This window comes from Odocoileus virginianus, chromosome 21 (assembly GCF_023699985.2).
Source record: "Odocoileus virginianus isolate 20LAN1187 ecotype Illinois chromosome 21, Ovbor_1.2, whole genome shotgun sequence".
Taxonomy (NCBI): domain Eukaryota; kingdom Metazoa; phylum Chordata; class Mammalia; order Artiodactyla; family Cervidae; genus Odocoileus; species Odocoileus virginianus.
In genome coordinates, this window is record NC_069694.1 from 14,888,911 (window position 1) to 14,909,434 (window position 20,524).

Below are 20,524 nucleotides of genomic sequence, written 5' to 3' on the forward strand. Positions count from 1 at the left end.
ATCTAGGTTTGATCCCCGGGTCAGTGAAGATTCTCTTGAGAAGGGAATGGTGACCCACTCTAGTATTCTTGCCCGGGAATTCCCTGGACAAAGCAGCCTGACAAGTTACAAACCATGGGTCTCAAAGAGTCAAACACAACTGAGCGACTATCACTTTCACTTTTTCACCCCATTCCCACTTTACCAAATGCCTGTTTTTTCAGGTAAACTGAGAGAGTTCCTTTTCTTTGTCACATGCTAAATTATGGAATATATTTTCATTAGTACATAATCTAGCAGAGGTAAAATGTTAACTTTAGCAGAATTTTGTGTTCAATTTGCTTTTAATCTAAAAATAATTTAATTCAAGTAAAATCTTTCATACATAACTGTTCTAATAGATCATTTGAGTTATGTCACAGGTATTATGCAAATAAACTTATTAAAATGTTTATAAACCATAATGTGTGTTATGTACATGACATATTGTTGCACTGTCAAGCATCTAAGTAACCAGATGGAACTCTTTAAGGAATCAGAGGTGATGGAATAATCACACTTAAGTCAGAAGCAATACACACAACTTTTGTTGGCCTGCTTTATGTCTATCTTCTTTCTAAAATGTATCACTGTATTTTTACATATTAATGATTAAAAAAAAATTAACCCAAGAATGCAATCTCAGAGTAAAAAGTAACATATATTTGTCAAATCTAAATTGAGAATTTAAAAGAAAAATTGTGGTTTTATGTTCTATTGATTTATGTACTGATGTTTGGGTCTTACCATTAGATGATCACAAAACAAATTAACACATTTATCATCTGTTCACCTTATTACAACCTGCATCAGACTTGCTAACCATAGTTCATCCTTAATTCCTTCTTTAGAGAAGGAAGGCTGCCAGGCAAAATCAGTTTACTAAGATATCTTTGGTTTAAGAATGAATGTGTCATTCCACATAAATTGCTTTAAATTTTCAACCAAAAGAGAGGGAAAAACTGGTAGAGAAACTTGAAGGCAAGCATCTTCAGAATATTTATTTTTTTCACATCTGTAAATTTTAGGAGTTGGGAGATGTGGCAAACATTTCTTCCAATCTATTAGTTTATTTAGAAAGTATTTTCTTTCTCTTTTTAAAAATATGTATTTATTTAGCTGCATTCTGTCTTGGTTTTAGCACATGGTCTTAGTTTCCCCATGGAACATGGGATCTTAAGTTTCCTGACCAGGAATCAAACCTGTGTCCCCTGCATTGCAAGGCTGATTCTTAAACACTGGACTACCAGGTAAGTCATTGTTTTCTCTTTTCAAGTCTCTGAGTTAGATTGGAGAAAGCTGCTTGCTTGAATAAACACTAATTTAATGAACGAAATAAACACTATAGTTAGAGATATAATCTGACAACAGAAAGTAAGTGCAACAGTTTATAATAAGATAGTAAATGATCAAAAAAATATAAAAAGTAGAGAAAATTAACCTACAGAAAAATAAGTCAGGTAAAAATTCTATTGTTTGCTTCATGTTTCTCTATATCTCACATGATTAAAGGGGTTTTTTAAGTCTCTTTTTGTATACAACTTTACTGTAGATTAAAAAAATTCTTTAACATAGATATATTTGGATGTAGAATTAAGTTTATCTGAAAAGTGAAATTTCTCTAGACAACACCTGAAAAAAGTCAATTTTTACATTACTGATGAGAAATTCTTCCACTGTAGACATAAGGTTTCAAAGACATCTAGGTAACTGTCTCAGGAATTACTTTGATGAAACTTAAAAATCCAAGTTCTATTTTATTACAAGCCAAAGTAATACACAGTTATGCCCAGTGCACTCCAGATCAACAATTACTGCAGCATTATCTTCCTCACTCAATCTTAATTTAGCAGAAATCAAACCATTTAAAATCCAACAGGTATATGCATCAATTCACTTCTCCTCCAATCAAAACCAAATGGACCTGTCAACAGAGAGGCAGACTTACAAGTGTGAAACCATTTGACCATGTTATATTTTAATTTGCAGAGACAAAAAAGACAAGCAATTTATTTACATAAAACTGTACAAAAGCAAATTAAATTATGTAAAGTATTTCATAAATAGTTGGACGAGTGTTTAATACATTTCGCCATGTTTAGCATAGTTGCGTGCATAGTGACCCATAAGAAACGATGATAAATTGTTCTCTGCTTCACTATCAACATCCAAGTAGCAGAACAAGAGTCAATGATCAACATTACAAACGGATCGTACCACACTGAATGCAAGTGCTTTAAAATGTAGGAAAAATTGTCTGAAAGTAAACCCTAGGTAGCTGAAAAAAGGATGCCTTCCTCCGGATGTTATCTATACCTCTGCCAGATCACAACGAACAACTTTACAATATTCATCATCATCTTCACTGTTTTGTTTTGCTTTGTTTTTCCCCCTTAAGAACTCATCTTATATTTACTGCTGATACAATATATCTAAAGCTGTTGAGGTCTTCAGATTTCTCATGTCTGTTTTAGGAGAGCTGTTTGATTCTTGACAATTTCTTCCGGTCTCCCTGTTTTACTTCCCTATAAGACAGCTTCCTAGGGTAACCTTTCAGCTAGACATCTTCAGTACCATCTTAGTTTCTCTTCCCATAAAAATAGTGCCTCTCTTGTTTTCTGAAACACAGGCAGCAGGCCAGTCAGAAACCATAATGATATCTGGAGGTTCAGAATGAGCCTCAGAGGTTCGGATTTTAGACTGAAGCTAAAGATGTTTTAATACACATAAATTGACATAGTTACTCAATTTATAAATGTGTCCTAATGTATAATGCATGCAAAGTTCACTTGAGCTTCTTGGGTACAGAAAACAAATATGGTTTATATAGTGCACAACCAAAATGAAACAGCAGCTAAAAGAAAAATAACAACAAAAGAAGAAAGAATAGAAATGGGAAATCAGTATTTTACCTTGCAAAATGGACTGATTTCATCCCTGATAATCTCTTTCTGTATTACTATTACAATAAATGCATTAGCCTTCTAGACCAAATTAAGCAGCCCATATAAATTTTGTTTTATGAATGAATGATATTTAAGACTGGTCCACTATCTGAGTTTGTCAGAAGGCAAATTTTTAATATATTATTTAGTATTTTCAGAAAATAAGCATGGATAAATATACAGGATCAAAAAAGTTGGGAATAGCCCATTTCCCCTCATTGTCCAAACCCAACAACCGTTTTTTTACCATAACAACAGGTATAAAAGGCACAGTTGCTTATTTTGCATTCACTCATTTATTATTTTTTTTGTTTCTTTTTATAGATTTTTTTCAAAAGCACTCTATATATGGAGTGGCACCAGATTTAACCTATTCAAAATAAAAGTCATACAAACACAAAATAGATTTCTGTGTCATGCCAGCTCATTATAATAATAAACATGTTATGATAGCTAATTCTACTAGAATTACTGCGAATACTTACAGTACACTGAATTTTATTCTTTCACACCCATTTTAGTTCTAAAGAGGCTCACAAGTTAAATGATGATGACATGGCTATCTTGTATGTGGTGCAAATGTCATTGGGGAATGTGGATCCAATTAATCCAAAGGTCCCATATGACCCGTATTAGCTTTATAGACAACAAAAGGGTTTTAAGATAGAGTGAAATGAGCTATCTAATGTTTCAAGTGTATCATGAGAGAAAAAAATGCATTAAAAAAAGTCTGTTGCACACCTGTGTTATGCAATTGAATATTTCCTTTGTAACGTGCAAGAAAAAATATGTATACATTTCATAAGTATCTTTAGAAGTATTTTGTCTTAATAGGTACTTACAGATTATACAAGGCAGAACTGCTTTAATGCAGTTTCCTAACAAAGTACTAGAGTTGCATCTTTCCATAATGTAAATAATAATCAACCATAAACATTTTCAATTATTGATATTTTAGTCCAATGGTTTTTTCTTCACTTACATATCTTCTTTCATCCTATTATACATAAACTAACATCAAAATGAAAATTCCATTTAAGAAAGAGTGTAAGGAAATGACCCCAAAGTGTACCCCACCAAACAGAGAGGTGATTTTCAAAGATAAGCACTTTGATGACCTATAGTGAATTAGCAACCTGTATACCAGGCTGCTTCACTTTGTAGTCTAAGAAATACTGCAAAGCATGAAACTACCCAGAGCTATACGGTTTCTACAGTTTGCTAAAAAGCCATCAAGGCTATGCCTTAACTAGGTTACAAACATTCAGTAATAGGAATGTCTGCCCTCTTCACCTGTTATCCCCTAGCCTGTCCCTGGATTGTCACTTTTTCTGAATGCCCCAGCTTAGTTTCCCATTGTACTAAATTCTCCTCTGGAGAGGAAGTGACCCTAAAATCTGCATATTCTGTTTCTTTATATTACACTGAAAAAAAAAGACTGCATATTTTTGAACTTTGAGATGTGTATACCATGAGACATGTCACTGCCCAGAACTCATTGCTTTCATGTTCAGTCTGGATGAGTTAAAGAGATATGTTAAACAATGCTCAAAATCACATTAGTGACAAAGTCAACTAGGGGTGTCACCTTGTTTCAAAGTTGTGAGTCTCAAGATAGTGCTATATTGCACAGAATGCAAAATTAATGCACTTTTGTTAGTTGGAAGTGTACACTGAATATATAAAAAAATGCACTTCAATGCACTTTCAAATGTGGATGAGACCAGTAAGTACAAACTGATTCTCAAACAATCATAGTAAACTTAACTAAGACTGTTATGCCAATGTATCTTTCTCTTCCTACCTACCCTTAAAATATATTAAAAAGTAGAATCTTCCCTGATAATATTTTAGAAACTAAACTTTAACCTCAACCAATTGCCTATTATAGTACCAAACATATGTCTCACTGGTTTTTCAGTTTCTGAACTTTCAAAGGAAATTCATGCTTTCTGGGTGCAGAGAAAATTAAGATAAACTGGCTTTTGAGGGTTTCCTCTATGTGCCCGGGTTCAGGGACTTCTGATGCTTAATGGATTTCCACATCAAGACCAAATCTACTCCATGATTTCCCTGATCTGCCTTATGATCTTTGGCCTTTTAATGATACAATTGTTCCTGTTAGTTGATAATAGTGGTGCTGTTCCAAAAACATATATAATTTTTAAAAGTTATAACTAGTGTAATTCATGTGATCAAAGTAGCATGTATACTAAGAATATTCAGTAAATGTATGGAACTGACGCTGATGCTCCCGACTTGAGAAAAACAACCTATGCCAATTTGGGACTGCTGTCTCTGACTGGGTATTGTTTATTTTTTCAGGCTTTGTTAGAATGTTAAAGCTGTGATCTTCCCCCAAACACTTCTTCTGGAGTTCCCCTCTATAAGGACTGTGCCATTAGAGGGACTCTGTCATGTTTGAAGGATTGCCCTCCATAGTTATTCATCATATTCTGATCATATGTCTGAAATACATTTCACCTGATCTACTTTTTCTGATCAACCAGATGACATTCGAACTGAATCAAAGTGACTAAAATCATGTTTCAGCTTAGGGATAATGAGAGTATGTGTGTTCTGCTAATCAGGCTTTTTACCATGAAAGAAACTTGCAACCATCTTTTTTTGTTTGTTTGTTTTTCTGGTTTTTGGAGTGGGGTGGGGAAGAGAGAAAAAGGGTTTGGGGAATCAGTGAGGGGGTTAGACATGCAAGTAACAAGGATGGTTTCTACATTGTACATTTCAATCAGGCTGAACAGTGTCGCTCACTAAAGGCCTGATCTGGAGGCAGAAGTGGCAGGCAAAGCTTTGTCTCTTTGGTAGCCCCCTCTTTTTGATGACAAGGTTTCATTTTGTAAGGTTTTTCACCCCTTATTCTCCTTCTCATATATGAAAAGAACTTTGCTCTTGCTTCTGTATAGCCTACAGGTAAACTTCTCTTCTAGTGAGAGTATTGACAGGAGATGGCTTGTATTCCCCCGTTTTTGTAAGGGGAATATCCTCAGTGTTGGCATCCTCATTTTTGCTGAAACTAGCCGCACTGAAGGTCTCATAGGATGAGGTCAACTTTTTGTTTAGGAGGTTTCTGTTGCGGTCGCCCATGATGGCGGCCTCACCATTAGCCAGCTTTTCCTGGCTTCCTCGTTCATCAACAGGCATGAAAGTGGACAGTTTGGGCTGGCTCTTCTTCCTCTCTGGAGAAGTGCGGACAGGCATCCAGCAGGAGTCGGAATGGCCGTACTCATCACACTCACGGGTACACTTCCCAGTCAGGGCTACATCTGGAAGAGGTCTTGAATCTGAAATTTAAGGAGAAGGAGCCTTTAAAGCAGGCCATTTCTCAACAGCCTTTTCCAACCTACATGAAACTGTATTACACATACATTTCCTTTACCATATTCCCTTTTTCAACACTCTGCAGTTCATTATCCCAAAGAACTGTTTTTATTTCATATCCATTAAAGATAAGGTTTTGCAAAAACTCCAAATATTATAGAGTAGAGGACAAATGGATAAATTTAAGTGTGTGTTGAACAGACAACATGTATATGAGTTTGTTACAGGACAGGTACGTGTGCATATTCTCACATAGAAATAAAGCATGCAAGTATATTTGGACAGGAGTAAATTTTTCCATAGTCATGTTATTAAATCCAAAATATAATTTTCTGTATTTATAAAGTATCCCAGAAATCATGTACTTTTGCCAATTGAATTGCTTTGCTTCTCATTTATACATTATTCATAGAATGCAAATATGCAAAACCTTATATTTAAAATATATTATAAAACATCAGGGTGACTCAGAGGTAGAACCTAAATTGACAGCACATTGTGTGGTTAAAAAGTAAAAAAAAACAACAAAGTACCAGTGGGTTCAAGTGTGAGCATCCTAGCAGAATCAGCACTTACCCGACCCGAGCCCACAGCCCACCCCATCTCCCACCTTATTAATGACCTTGTTAATGACCTTGTTAATGTGCTGTAGGATAGTCCTTTGAGTGTTCACATAGAAATATACAGTCAGTGTGTTTGCTGAATGGAAATACTATGTGAAATGCAATGTACTGGGTAAACTGAATCAAACTCCTAAAATTTTTATGAAATGACATGTATTCCTAATTAAAGATTGTTGCCTAATACCATGAGGAATATCTTCTATTTCTATAAAGCTGTACTATCATTGTATGTGTCTGTCTTTGGAGAATTGTTATATATTTTCTTACTATTACAAATACTTTTTAACGGATTTGTTTTTGTTTGAGAAAGAGAGTGAGAGAGAGAAAAACCTGCCTCACCTCAACAGATTCTAAGAAAACAACCTCTAGGGTTTTATTTAATAATATATTTGATAGTTTCTTTTACTGCCAAACAAAAGAACATAATATGACTGTGCTCCAATGCATATCGTTTGGTATCATTTTATTACAAGGCTTGAGACTTAAAAGACTGACAAATTTTAACCTCTGTAAATATATTCACAACAAAGAAAATTCATGACATTTGCATATGCATCCTGGGTAGACTGGTTTAAAATAAAAGAGGGAGTTATTTAACTTATTCCCAATATATTTAAACCTATTGCTTTCGTCTCCATACATCAACTACTGTAGTGTAAAATGATATTCTCATTTGGTTATCATTTATATTAGGTTATTTTAGAAGTTTCACATCATTGAAACTCCTAAATCAAGTCAATCCAATATTGCATGTCATTTTTTTTTCACTTTAGTAATGGGTGGCTAACTGAAATATTGATATTTGTCAGCTTAATGATTTTTGAACCATTGTGACCTGAGATTTTTATGCTATGTGCTCAGAGTTCAGCAAGAAAATGCCATTGTTCTTCACAGGAAATCCAGAATTGCTTTTCTCTTTTCCAAAGGCAAAATGCAAAGATAATTATTTATTGCAGTTGCAAATGCTGCTCTTTGATTTTAAGTGGACAGATCCTATTAATTTTATCATCAAAAGAAAAAGCACATTCCTATTTTTGTGTATGTGCTAAACCCTCTCTGTGTCTCTCAAACACAAATTTTAGATGCATTTAAAAAAAAATCAAAGTATTGACAAATTTTATGAATGGTTTTTGTAATCTGGTTAGTTTAAATGAGCATACTGAATTATTTGGAATATTTCCTGTCTTGGGATACTTTATTTGAAGCTGACCTAAATGCTTTGAACAGGAAAAAAAAAATCTTATAAAAATGCAAAGTGTGAGATCAGATCTACTTTTTACTCTAAACATTCCTTTTCTTCTTCACTGCCTTAGTAAGTTCAAGTTTTTCCTTTTCTCTTATGAGAGTGCCTACCAAGGACACAAGACAGTAATAAGAAATTTAGCTACTGAAGTAGGAAAAGGTCTTTACAAATGTGTTTGTCATTCCCTGCAGGGATGATACAGAATTGTCTCTAACATCTCTGCGTTTACTTAAGTATGACAATTTACTTAGACAATGACTTACACAGGTCACTGCTTTGGGGGATTAATTTGTGTTTCCAGTCTGAAATTCATAGCACCTTGTGTATCCTTTGTTGGAGATGTACTTAGAGATAGCTCACAAAAACACCCTAACACTATAACACCTCTTCCTACCTGTTATACTTAATTTGTGTACCTTGAACTCCCAGTAGCTCATAAAAAATTATATTCATTTAAATTGACTCAATTTCCAGTCAACTAGAAATGAGATGCTCTTCAATTCATTCCTATCAGTCTTTACGTCATAGTCCGGATTATTTCCTGCTAAGATTGATTTCCTCTTTTTGCTTTTAAGGAAGGGCAGCTTACCTTCTCTGCCATAAGCCACATGTGGGCTGCCACATCTCTATCCCAGAAGGATGACTTTTAATAAGGATCTTCTGTCACTTCCAAAGTCAAACACTTGATTGGGGACCACAGTGGAAGTTTGACAAGCCTAATTGGCTGAGACATGTTGCAATGTTTGTCATCAAATTTAGAAAATAATCAAGAAAGGCTATAAGAGATTCATCACAAGCAATCAAAACTTCTAATCTTGATGACTCAAATCCTCAAAAGAAATGCCAATGATTAACAAATGCAATTTATATTATGATGCAATTTATTAAGGGAAGGCATGAGTAGAATAGTATTTTTTTCTGTATTTCCTTATTTTATTTTTGCAAGTAGGTACTATATATATTTTTAAAAGACAGGAGTTATATAGGGTCTTACAGAATTATTAAACACAACTTTTCTCCCTTTTCTTAAAAGATACACTCCTAAAATGTCTTCTTTTCATGGGATTGTAGAGGCAGATCTTCCATAAATAGTAATCCTTCTTAGTCTTTCACTGAAGGAGGTGTTTTCTTATATCTAAGAACATTATTGCACACTTCAGTTTAGCACTCTTCCCTTTCATTTTGACCGGAGTGAAGACAGAAAATAGTTAATCATGACTCTTTTTACACGGTACTGAGTAAATTAATTAGAAAAGCAAAATATTCTGTATCGAAACATGGTATTTTCTATCAGCATTTTCCGTAAATAAGTGAGTTCCTCAGAGGCCCCCCCTTCACATGCACTTAATCATATTAAATCTTGAGATGACTGAAAGTCAAACTGGTATTCATTAGGTCTTGTTGCTTTAGCATTATTTGCAGTTTTCCACTTTCAGCTAGCTATGCTATTTACTAAAAACATTACATACAATAACTTTGGAAAGTTAAAATCTGTTCTTAGACATAAAGTTAATTATCCCCGCAAAAGTACAGAGCTTTCAGCTATCATAATATCAAACAATGTATAACACATAAAAAAATTCTCTGAACTTCTTCCTTCTTACTTATCACCTCAGTCCAACAGCAAGCAGGATGGAAGTAGCGAGGGGTTCAGACTATGAGAGAGCTGAAGCCAAAGAGCAAGTGTTTTGACTTTCACTTTAGTGTTTCCCATAACACCATATAGTTCCTTCTTAAAATGTAACAGCAGAGTTATTTAGAGGTCAATTACCGCTACCCATAGCCATAAGAAAAAGTTACAGTCTCCTAAGAAAGAGAAAAAAAAATCTAAGCAGACAGGAATGAGATGTCACCAAGACAGAAATTTTTAAAAATACTTTAAAAATAATTCAACCTTTTTAACAACTATACATTTCCTAATGTGAAGGAAATTATAACTAATTTAAGAAATCAAGTTCTTTCTCTACCAAGAAATGTACTTCATCTTACTAGCAGGACAGATGAGTAGGTGGTGAGAAGATATTGCTACACAATGACCTCAGCAAGAAGTGACAGATAATATGCAGCATCGTTCGAAATACAAAGGAAAGCCCAGATTTAAGGAGGCATTTAATGTTCCCAGAAGCTGTCCTATGCAATTCAGAAACTTTTAGAGGAATCAGTATTACAGGAGAGCAGTGGAATTGTTAAGGCTTTTAAAGACAGCTCTGTACCAGTAACCATTTAGATAGACTCAGTTATGCATTTTGCCAGAATCCTGATCACCCACTCCTATTCCAGGCCCTTATCTTGGGGCAGAACATATAAAGATGTTTCCATTTCCTAAAAGAATTGTGAAAATGTTGCATTTAGTTTTTAAACATTTCCAATGAGTTTTTTCTTTGTTTTGTTTTAAGCTCAGATACCTGAAGCTATATGCATCAATTGCTTATTTGTTAAAAATACAAATCACTTAATTCTCTGATCACATGAAATAAGTGGCTTCTTAACGGACATGTAGACGTCTCAGACAGTCACACCCTTCCCATGCACTTAGCCCATTCTTAACATTACTTGACAAAATTTTGCGAATAAAACACTGTACTATTCTCATCTTTGGGGGAGAAGAAAAGCACACACAGGCACATTTTCCTTTTGCCTTTTTAAAGAATTTATTTTTCTGTTCTTTGGCTTGACTTCCTATTATCTGAAGACTTCCTTTCCTGGAGACATACCTGATTATGGTGGAATTTGGTGGACAAGGCACAGGTTTTACAAAAAAGATGAACAACAGCAAAAAAGGCAGATAAATTTTGTTGATTTTCCAACTAATAGTTCAATATTAGCTTTATTTTCTTTAATTCAAATGAAAGTATCATTTTTATTCCAGTGATTCAATAGAGTACTTTATTTTAAAATAGCTGTCAGAAAATGATTTATTCTTGCCTTATATAATAGATCTGCGAACAAATAACTGCATAAACCTTTTATTGGAACATTATTATTATAGTCAGTGAAGTTTAGGAATGAGGTTATGAGATCAAAAAAGTGCATACTGAGTTAGACTCGGCTTTTTATATAAATGATCCAAAGATCAGGGTTTCTCTAGTGGCATTAGTGGTAAACAACCTATCTGCCAGGGCAGGGTACATAAGAGATAAGGGTCCTATCCTTGGGTCAGGAAGACTCCCCTGGAGGAGGGCATGGCAACCCACTCCAGTTCTCTTGCCTGGAGAATCCCATGGATGTAAGAGTCTAGCGGGCTACAGTCCATAGGGTCACAAATATTCAGCCACGACTGAAGCAACTTCGCATCTACACTCAACTAAAGATCCTTGCCTTTTATCTGTTTGGGGAATTTAGGAAGGTTGGAAAGGTGAGCACATTAAGAGATTATGGAGAAGGTAGAAATCATTGCCTCGGACAAGCAGTAGATGATCCTCTGAATATTCCAGAAGTTTCTGCAAGAGGGGGAAATTTGTAGCTATGCAAGCATCTCCCAGATCTACTACTAGGTGGTTAAATTTTTCTACACTGTGTTCTAATTTATCATGAAATTACCTGATTCTACTGAATTATAAGAAGATATAAGTGTCGTCTACCCAACCAGCCCTTACTTCAGTCTCATCTATACCTTTCCTGAGTGCTTGCTTCAAGGGACAATGAACTCACGGAACAAACAGGAAGCTGTTTTGAGTGTCATTCTGGGTCCATCATGTGTAAGCTGTGTGACTTTGGATATAATTTCTCTGAGCCTCAAGTTCCTCATTTGTGAAGTAATAATACCTATTCTGCCATTTTTATGGAGATAAATGAGTAATGTATATAAAGTTTATAGCATAGTGTCTGATGCTGTATATATTTTAGGTAAATAGTATGTCACAGCCCCTGGAGAGATGTAAAAACATAGATTTTTTTTTTCTCTCTGCAGTCTTCCCTGAATAAAATGGGTGTTAAGGGAATAGGCACTACAACCAGGATCCCTGAATTCATATCCTAACTTTGTCACTTAGTCCATATGTAACTTTAAACCAGTTACTTGATTCATGTAAATTTCCTAATGTTTATAAAAAACATAAGAATGAATTAACTTCTCAGGATAATTATGAAGATTAAATGTATTAACACAGGTAAAGTTAATAGTAAGAATTCTTGACACACAATGGGCCGTCAATAAATATTAGATATTTCAAGTGCACAATCCCTTATCCACAATTCAGTTCTCAAAATAGCTTCAAAAACCAAAAGTTTTTTTCGCTATATATTTACAATAAACCTGACTTTTAATACAATGTTATTTTTCATCTTTATTTATCTCACATAGTGTGAATATATGTTTTGAAGGCGAAATAATGTTTAATTAAAGGCTCTATCTCAGACTCTTAGATCTTTAAAATAACAGGAAAGTGAAAGTTCACTCAGTCATGTACAACTATTTGTGACCCCATGGATTGTAGCCTGCCAGGCTCCTCTGTCCATGGAATTCTCCAGGCAAGAATACTGGAGTGGGTTGCCATGCCCTCCTCCAGGGGATCTTCCCAACCTAGGGATTGAACCAGGGTCTCCTGCATTGCAGGTGGATTCTTTACCAGCTGTGTTACCAGGGAAGCCCCCCAAATAATATAGATGCATGACATTACCTTTTCTGGTATATAAACAATTCTTATTTTAAAAATATGTTTGTTCTTAAGGGTTTCAGATAACTCACTGTGGATCTAGCAGCAATCATCAGTCAAAAGGACATGTATTTGGAGGTATTTTTTTCAGTAGCACTCATGGACTTATGCTGATAGAGTCTGCAATATACCAGAGCTACCACCCACTGAGGAAGGACAGCGGTCACGGGTTACTCCATATCAGATATTCCCATTAACACTTCTTTATTAAGACTTGGCCAGAGAAGATTTATTCAGGGTATGCCATAGTTGCTCAAAACTGAACAGCAAATTCTGTTAGTTGCAGTTATCTTCACAACATAAACAGATCAACTCCACAATTCCTCATTTTCTTTTGAAAGAGACTTGCCCCTGAGATACTGGGTTGCTATTTTGCTTTGCCTGCACAGACCACAACATAAAAAAGAGAGGGTGAGTTCCATTTTAACATGTTAAAAATTAGTAATAAGCTAACATCAGACTAAGAGTTTGAAAATCTAGAAAAGAGAATAAAAAAGCAGGGAAAATACCTCACCTTCAATGCACCCTTCAGACATCAAAATTTATGAAGCAAAAGCATTCAGGTTTTATGGATTTTATGACATATGTATATGCTTGCTTTAAGCCACAAAATGAGGCCAGAAATTCCTCTCATCTTCCCATACACAGCCCTTCGGAGTGTGCTATCTCTTCTGTCAAGATCCTGTTTCTGCAGCCCTTGAACCTGGGCTAGCTTTGACAACTAGAAAGACACTGCACAATTTTCAGGATAGGTCTCAAGAGTCCTCACTGCTTCTGCTTTTGACCTTGAAAGACTGTCATCTCCATCCTGACAAAATGCATGATCTAGCCTTTTTGAAGATAAAAGACTTTTTGAGAGAGAGAGAGAGAGAGACCCAGGTATTTCAGTTGGTCCAGCAGAGCCTACCCTCAGCCAGCCCCCCAGATGATGGCAGCCCCATGAGTGATCCAGACAAAACTTGCAGAAGAATCAATAGTCAAACCACAGAAACATGGAGAGCAATCACTTTTTGTTGTTTGAAGCTCCTAAATTATGTTTGTTTTTGAATGTTTAGAGGGTGAGGAGAACTCCTTGATGTGTCAACAGATCTCTGAGGTCATGATCATGGATATATTGTATTATCTGTGATAAAAAAAAACAGCCTGAGATATAGAAATAATATATTCTACTTTTATGTCTTCTGATCATGGGCAACAAACTGAGCAAACAAACTTATAGAAAGAATAAACATTTTCAAGGATGTAAGCACATTTAATTTGAAGTTCAAGTAGAGGGCTCCCATAGAAATCTGGAAATTTTGGTCCTGTGATTACAGGATTTTACTAGATTTTTCACCTAAGAGTGCTCTAGTTTGGGCTGGCATGCTAAGACAATATTAAAATGTTTAAACATGTTTGGAAGCATCAGCAACTTTTCTCTGGACCTTAGGCTAAACTCAGTTAAATAGCAATTGAATGTATCTCAAGAAGCATTTACTGCCCTGAGGCTTAGACCAATGTCATTCTGAATATGGTATTATCATATACAGTGGAGACTGCAGGCCAGATTTCAAGCAGTCCTGCTGAATCAACTCAAACATGATTCTGCTGGTTGGCACATGAAAACTGCACTGCAGCAGAAAAATGTATGGTGACTGCTGGAGAGTGGTCTATTTACGCACTTCAAAGATGGGGTTTCACTTTGATTTCACTCTTCACAAATGCAAAATTTGAGGTGAGGTAGTGGAGGTTAAGCGAATATTAAGGGAAGTGAAAGGAAAGGAAGGAATTGCTGGAAAACGCGGAGATGCTCTAATATTGATCAGAAGAGTTTATAAAACCCAAAAAAAGATTGAGGATATTTATTACACAAGTTAACAACTGATTATCCCACTGAAAATAGATGGAATTCTGGTCGTTCAGGCCATTCATGCTTGCTTTTCCACTGCAACAATAAAAGTTTTCTTTTTTTTTTTTTTTTTTCTAGTCTCTTGGGTTTCTTTAAGTTAGAAATTACTTGCTTTGGGTGTCAAAGACTAGTAATCTAATGAAAAGTAGAAGCATTGCCTCCCTCAATAAACTCAGATATGTGCCCATAAAATTTGCATAAAAATTTGAGGGGAGTTAAAGATGCCAGTTAGGTCTGCAGCATGTTTATGGATGGAATTTTTACATTTATACTTTTTTCCTTTGAGTTTAAATCGATGATTAAAAAATATTTAACAAATCACAATCTATCCTTGAAATTTAGAAATTTACATGTGGTAAATAAATTGGCCTTCAGTGACAGAAAGATTTAAAACAAACAAAAAACAAACATTCTGCAACACAGAAGTGAGGAAAACAGTTTAAGTATGGTTATGTTAATATTGCAGGTAAGTCATTTAAATGCCTCTATCTAAAAACCCCCAATAATTTATAAAGCTTTGTGTTGATAGCAGATTAACAATTATGGGTAGATTTTACTGGTTGCTGATCAACTTGAAATGTATTTCTTTTCTAGAACCTATATCCAATATTTGCACCAGTGCTTGAATCGTGAGCAGCAGGATCTTCACTCACCATGAGAAGGGAGATGAACTAATGAATTATTGATGTGAAAGAATTATATACAAAATAATAATGATCCAGATGAGTTTTTTAATTAGTAAAACATGTTAGCCACTGCACATTAGTTTTATGGTAAAGTGAAAAGAGGGTACTTCTAAAATAATTGAAAGTATCTATTTAGAATCACTTTGCTGTAATGACCTTAAATCTTTAATGTCTTCAATATTGATTGTAAAATTGCAAAATATATATCCTACAATAAATGTTAACTTTTGGAATAGATATTTATTCTAAAAATAATATATAATGTTTCTATTGACTATAAGAATGTTATATTTAGATGGTAGTCTTAAAGGCAGTGCCCATTTTATCTTTGCTTCTACATATAACATATGATATCAATATTTCATTTTTTATAGCTGAGTAATATTCCATTGTATATATGCATCAAAAGTCACAATACCTTTTCATTTTCTCCTTCAGTGTAGTGATCCTGTGAAACTATACAATTATTGTTATGACCATTTTAAAAATACATTCTCAAGTTATTTGCATGGAATTACCTATTGAAATGTATCATAATCATACAATGGCTTATCTATTGAAAACACTCCTGTAACAAGAAGTTGAGTAGTAACAGAATTCCTTTAGTTATTGTGATTGAGGAGAAAGACAAAGAGTTCCTCCTTTATGTTCTTTATGAGGAAGGTTTCACAAAAGTCTTGAGCTCTGGAGTACTTTTGAGAGGTGAGGTTCTGAAGGCTTCTAATAGGAGCTGAAACACCATTTATGAGGAGAGTTTTAAAACTTTTGGGATGCTGGCTCCTTACTCTATCAATAAGTTTATCAGTTAAAACCAAAATTGGCCATCACAGTTAGGACCAAAAGAGTGTTGAAGAGCTTTGGAGCTTAGAGCAGGTAAATCAAAGATAAAAGAAGGAAATGATTTCTGATTACTAGCACACAGGACTCAGTGAGCAGCTCAAATGGGGGAAGTCAATGAAGCAGCACTGGATCAGTTTGCTTCATTGATTTTTGCTGCTCATTGAAATATTTTCCTTTATTTACTTCCGATTTCTTCAGAGAGTGGTGAAGCCTCATTGCTGACCCTCCCTGGAGCCTGTGATGGGAGGATGAGCAGGCTTTGGAGATCCTCTCATGCTTGCATTATACCTTTTCATGCCGCATGAATTCAGAAGCACTTCTAACACCCCCTGTGATGATGCAAATGCCACCCTTCGCCCACAGCCTTACTATGGTAGGCAGAGAGATGGTTCCCTCCCAAAATATCTACATCCTAGTCCCCAGAATCTGTAAGCCTGTTTGATGACAGGATAAAGGAGAATTAAGGTGGCAGGGGGTGTTAAGTTTCCTAATAAACTGTCCTTAAAATAGGGATATTATAAGGTGGCAGGTTATAAAACAAATGATGTGAGCACACACTAATAATTGAAAAAGATAAGGAAACAGACTGTCTCCTCCAGCTTCCAGAAAGGGAGGCAGCACTGCAGAGACTTTGATTTTAGCCCCCAGAGACCCAGGTCAGACTTCTCAGGTACAGAACTATAAGATACATTTTTGTTATTTCAAAGCACTATGTTTTTAGTAATTTGTTACAGTTGCAATAGGCAACAGAGATATACTCCCACCACTTCTCAGAGGAAGATCAGGGGACGATCAGGGTAGACTTGAAGCATTTGGTCCTTTCTACCCATATTTATCCATTGGAGGGAATGGAGTAGAAAAACTTTGATTTTTGAGTTATATTTACTCTGTCCAGGATTTTTTTATACTTTTAAAAATTTTGCTATACCTTAGTATCTAATTGTCTAAATTATTTGTATCTGACCAATAAATAAAGTCCAGCAAAGTACTAACAACTCACCTTTCTGAGTGATACCATTTTCTTTCTAGTTCCTCAGTGAGAGCTGTCTCGGGAATTATTAAGGCTTTCTCTCTTTGGGTAGTGTGATTCTCAAGAAGAGAAAAGAAAAAGAATTTGACATAACATACAGGAAGGAGAACCAGGTACCAGAGTACAATCTTAATGAGGTCTCTGTCAAATTATTATGATGCTTTTGTGATTTCCTGATATTTATTCCTTGTGTCATATTTGTCTCTTTGTTAAGCCTGTTCCCTATTAGTAATTAGTAGGAGAGCTTCTAATTTAAAAAAGCACCTTTATGATTATTTTAAGAACAGTAAGTAGAATAAATCTCTCCCTAGTTTAAAACTCTCTTCTAAAAATTTCAGTATAAGTTTCAAACTTTGTATTTCTACATAGAAATTCCTTCAAGATCTGAATCCTGCCTACTCTTGACCCTGATCTCTTTCTAGTCTTACATGTTCCCTTTCACCACTTCAGCAGATCTACTGTAGTTGTCATTTCTAGAAAGTCCTTTGCTGTTCCATGTCTTCGTGGCTCTAATGTGCTGCCTCTTCTGCTATTCCTTGGCTTGTTATCTGTCTCCCACAAATCCTTCAAAATCTAGTTTCAACATGTCAACTTTGAGATTTCGCCTAACCAGGCTGTCTAACTCTGACTTCTCTTTACGTCTCTAGTCCTCATCATATGTCTCTCCCTTGGAGTTGTTTAGTTGCTAAGTTGTGTCCAACTCTTTTGAGACCTCACGGCCTGTAGCCTGTCAGGTTCCTCTCTCTGTGTCCATGGGATTTCCCAGGCAAAAATACTGGAGTGGGTTGTTGTTTCCTTTTCCAGATCCCCTTTTCCAGGGGACCTTCCCAACCCAGGAATCAAAACCAAGACTTCCTGCTTTGGCAGACAGATTCTCTACTGCTGAGCCACCAGGGGAGCCCGTCTGTCTCTACCACAGCAATTAATATATTGCAGAAATCTGCTACCCATTCATGTGACTTTTTCTGTAAAAGGATACTCCCTGTGGCTAGAATTCACTTCACAAGTTACTAAACTGTGTACTTGGGATGCTAGCATCAAACTGGTAATATACTCAATATGGGTTTTTTGAATGATGGATGAAAAACGTGGTGGGGAAACAGATTGCATGTCGTCTCTGATGATTCTGTCTAACTCCACAATGGCCACAGGTAAAAAGAGGTAAAAGGAGGATAAGGACATATGCCAATCACAAACACAATGCAATTGGCCAAGCACAGAAGGTGAAGTAGATTCTATTTGTTTGTTCACTATATACAGATCTGAACAAAGTTTACCCTTAGATGGGGAAACAGTGGAAACAGCGTCAGACTTTATTTTGGGGGGCTCCAAAATCACTGCAGATGGTGACCTCAGCCACGAAATTAAAAGATGCTTACTCCTTGGAAGGAAAGTTATGACCAACCTAGACAGCATATCAAAAAGCAGAGACATTACTTTGCCAACAAAGGTCCGTCTGGTCAAGGCTATGGTTTTTCCAGTGGTCATGTATGGATGTGAGAGTTGGACTGTAAAGAAAGCTGAGCACCGAAAAATTGATGCTTTTGAACTGTGGTGTTGGAGAAGACTCTTGAGAGTCCCTTGGACTGCAAGGAGATCCAACCAGTCCATCCTAAAGGAGATCAGTCCTGGGTGTTCATTGGAAGGACTGATGCTAAAGCTGAAACTCCAATACTTCGGCCACCTGATGCAAAGAGCTGACTCATTGGAAAAAACCCTGATGCTGGGAGGGATTGGGGGCAGGAGGAGAAGGGGATGACAGAGGATGAGATGGCTGGATGGCATGGCCGACTTGAAGGACATGAGTTTGAGTAAACTCCAGGAGTTGGTGATGGACAGGGAGGCATGGTGTGCTGCGGTTCACGGGGTCACAAAGAATCAGACACGACTGAGCAACTGAACTGAACTGAACCCGCTCACTCTCCTTACCCCTTTTCACAGCCTGTCCTATAATTTCTCTAACTGAGATTTATTTTCCAGTAGAACAATGCAATTGATTGAAATAGCCCATGGATATATTTTACAGAACAAAACGCAGTCCTCAGCCTGGGGTAGGCTAGTGGGGTCACTAGAAGCAATAGTGGGTGCAAAGTAAAGTCTAATGAGAAACGCTTATACTTAGTAGTCACAAGATTACACATATGAACTAATTGGTTAAGCTTCTTTGCTCACAAGTGGTAGCTATTTTATAGTTACTTTAATGTTTTCAGGACCTCTAGTTGGCAGTTCTATGAATCTTTCAATAATAAACTTGGGAAATGAAATTTATTTCTGGCTTATACACAGCTTGTATCATAGAAGAGAAATTTCAAAGCATGAAGGAAAGGTATTCTATGTGATGGAAAATGAAAAGAAAGCTCTCTTCTCTCATTCTTGTAATGTGGGTGTATTTTAATAGGAACTATTGTAGGCAATGTGCCAACCTATTTCAGTTCAACAAATTTTATTTGCCTTTTCATAGCGACTTTATGGGTACATGTTAAATGAGTAAGATCATGGGCAGTTTAGATCAGTACTTTTCAAAGAGAGAATCAAGATCACCTGGTTGGTGGCTGAAGCTACTTATAAGGTTATAACTTGCTCATACTATGTTCACATTATTTTGCAAATATTTTATTGTAGATTTTTCAATAAGGGTATGTACATTTATATATATGTACTTGGTCCCCATATAAAGTAGACATATTTTTCTGGGCCACATTGAATCTATAATTTAAATAATACCATGTGGAAATCAGTATATTTTTGGCTATTTCTGAGGAAGTTATACATTCTATGATATCTAATATAAAACATAACTTTAATACACACACAATGTCAGGTTAATTTTCAATTGTACTTTTAGCTGTCATTTCAAATTGTACTTTAGAGACTAAAGTGCTATCCTTATTAAAAAGGAATTCAGATAACTTAAAGAATGAGTTAGCCACATCCTCAATAATCACTTCAGGAAGTCTACTGTAAATACAGTCTCTTATTTTGAGACATTCTGAATTTACAGTTAATTCCCCAGATTCCAATTTCCTAGAATTATATGTAATTGTGATGAGCCTTCTCATAATCCAGTTAAATCCTCTGATAGACTTTATTTCAATCAGCAAAATGGCAACAGACCCTTTAAAAAAGGAGGACTTACTGTGACTTCTTAAAAGTCATGTAGACATTAAGATGTAAGACACATTTTAGCTGTCTAATTGTACCACTGGTCTAATGCCTAAGTATTAATCTGTCACAATGTCAAATTACATACATTTAGG

At 35.7% G+C, this 20,524-nt stretch overlaps 1 protein-coding gene across 8 annotated transcripts in view; it reads right to left on the reverse strand.

Moving 5' to 3' along the window:
• Nucleotides 1-1,974: 1,974 nt before the first annotated feature.
• The window catches only part of PCDH7 (protocadherin 7), a 449,641-nt gene continuing 431,091 nt past the window's right edge, over nt 1,975-20,524 (reverse strand). For 6 of the 8 annotated variants that reach the window (XM_070452064.1, XM_070452063.1, XM_070452062.1 and 3 more), the window contains one exon: nt 1,975-6,265. In XM_070452064.1, the coding sequence (XP_070308165.1) occupies nt 5,889-6,265 (377 nt within the window). In that variant the 3' untranslated portion in view covers nt 1,975-5,888. The remainder of the gene's footprint in view (nt 6,266-20,524) is intronic. The other 2 variants (XM_070452066.1, XM_070452065.1) reach the window with 2 other exon arrangements.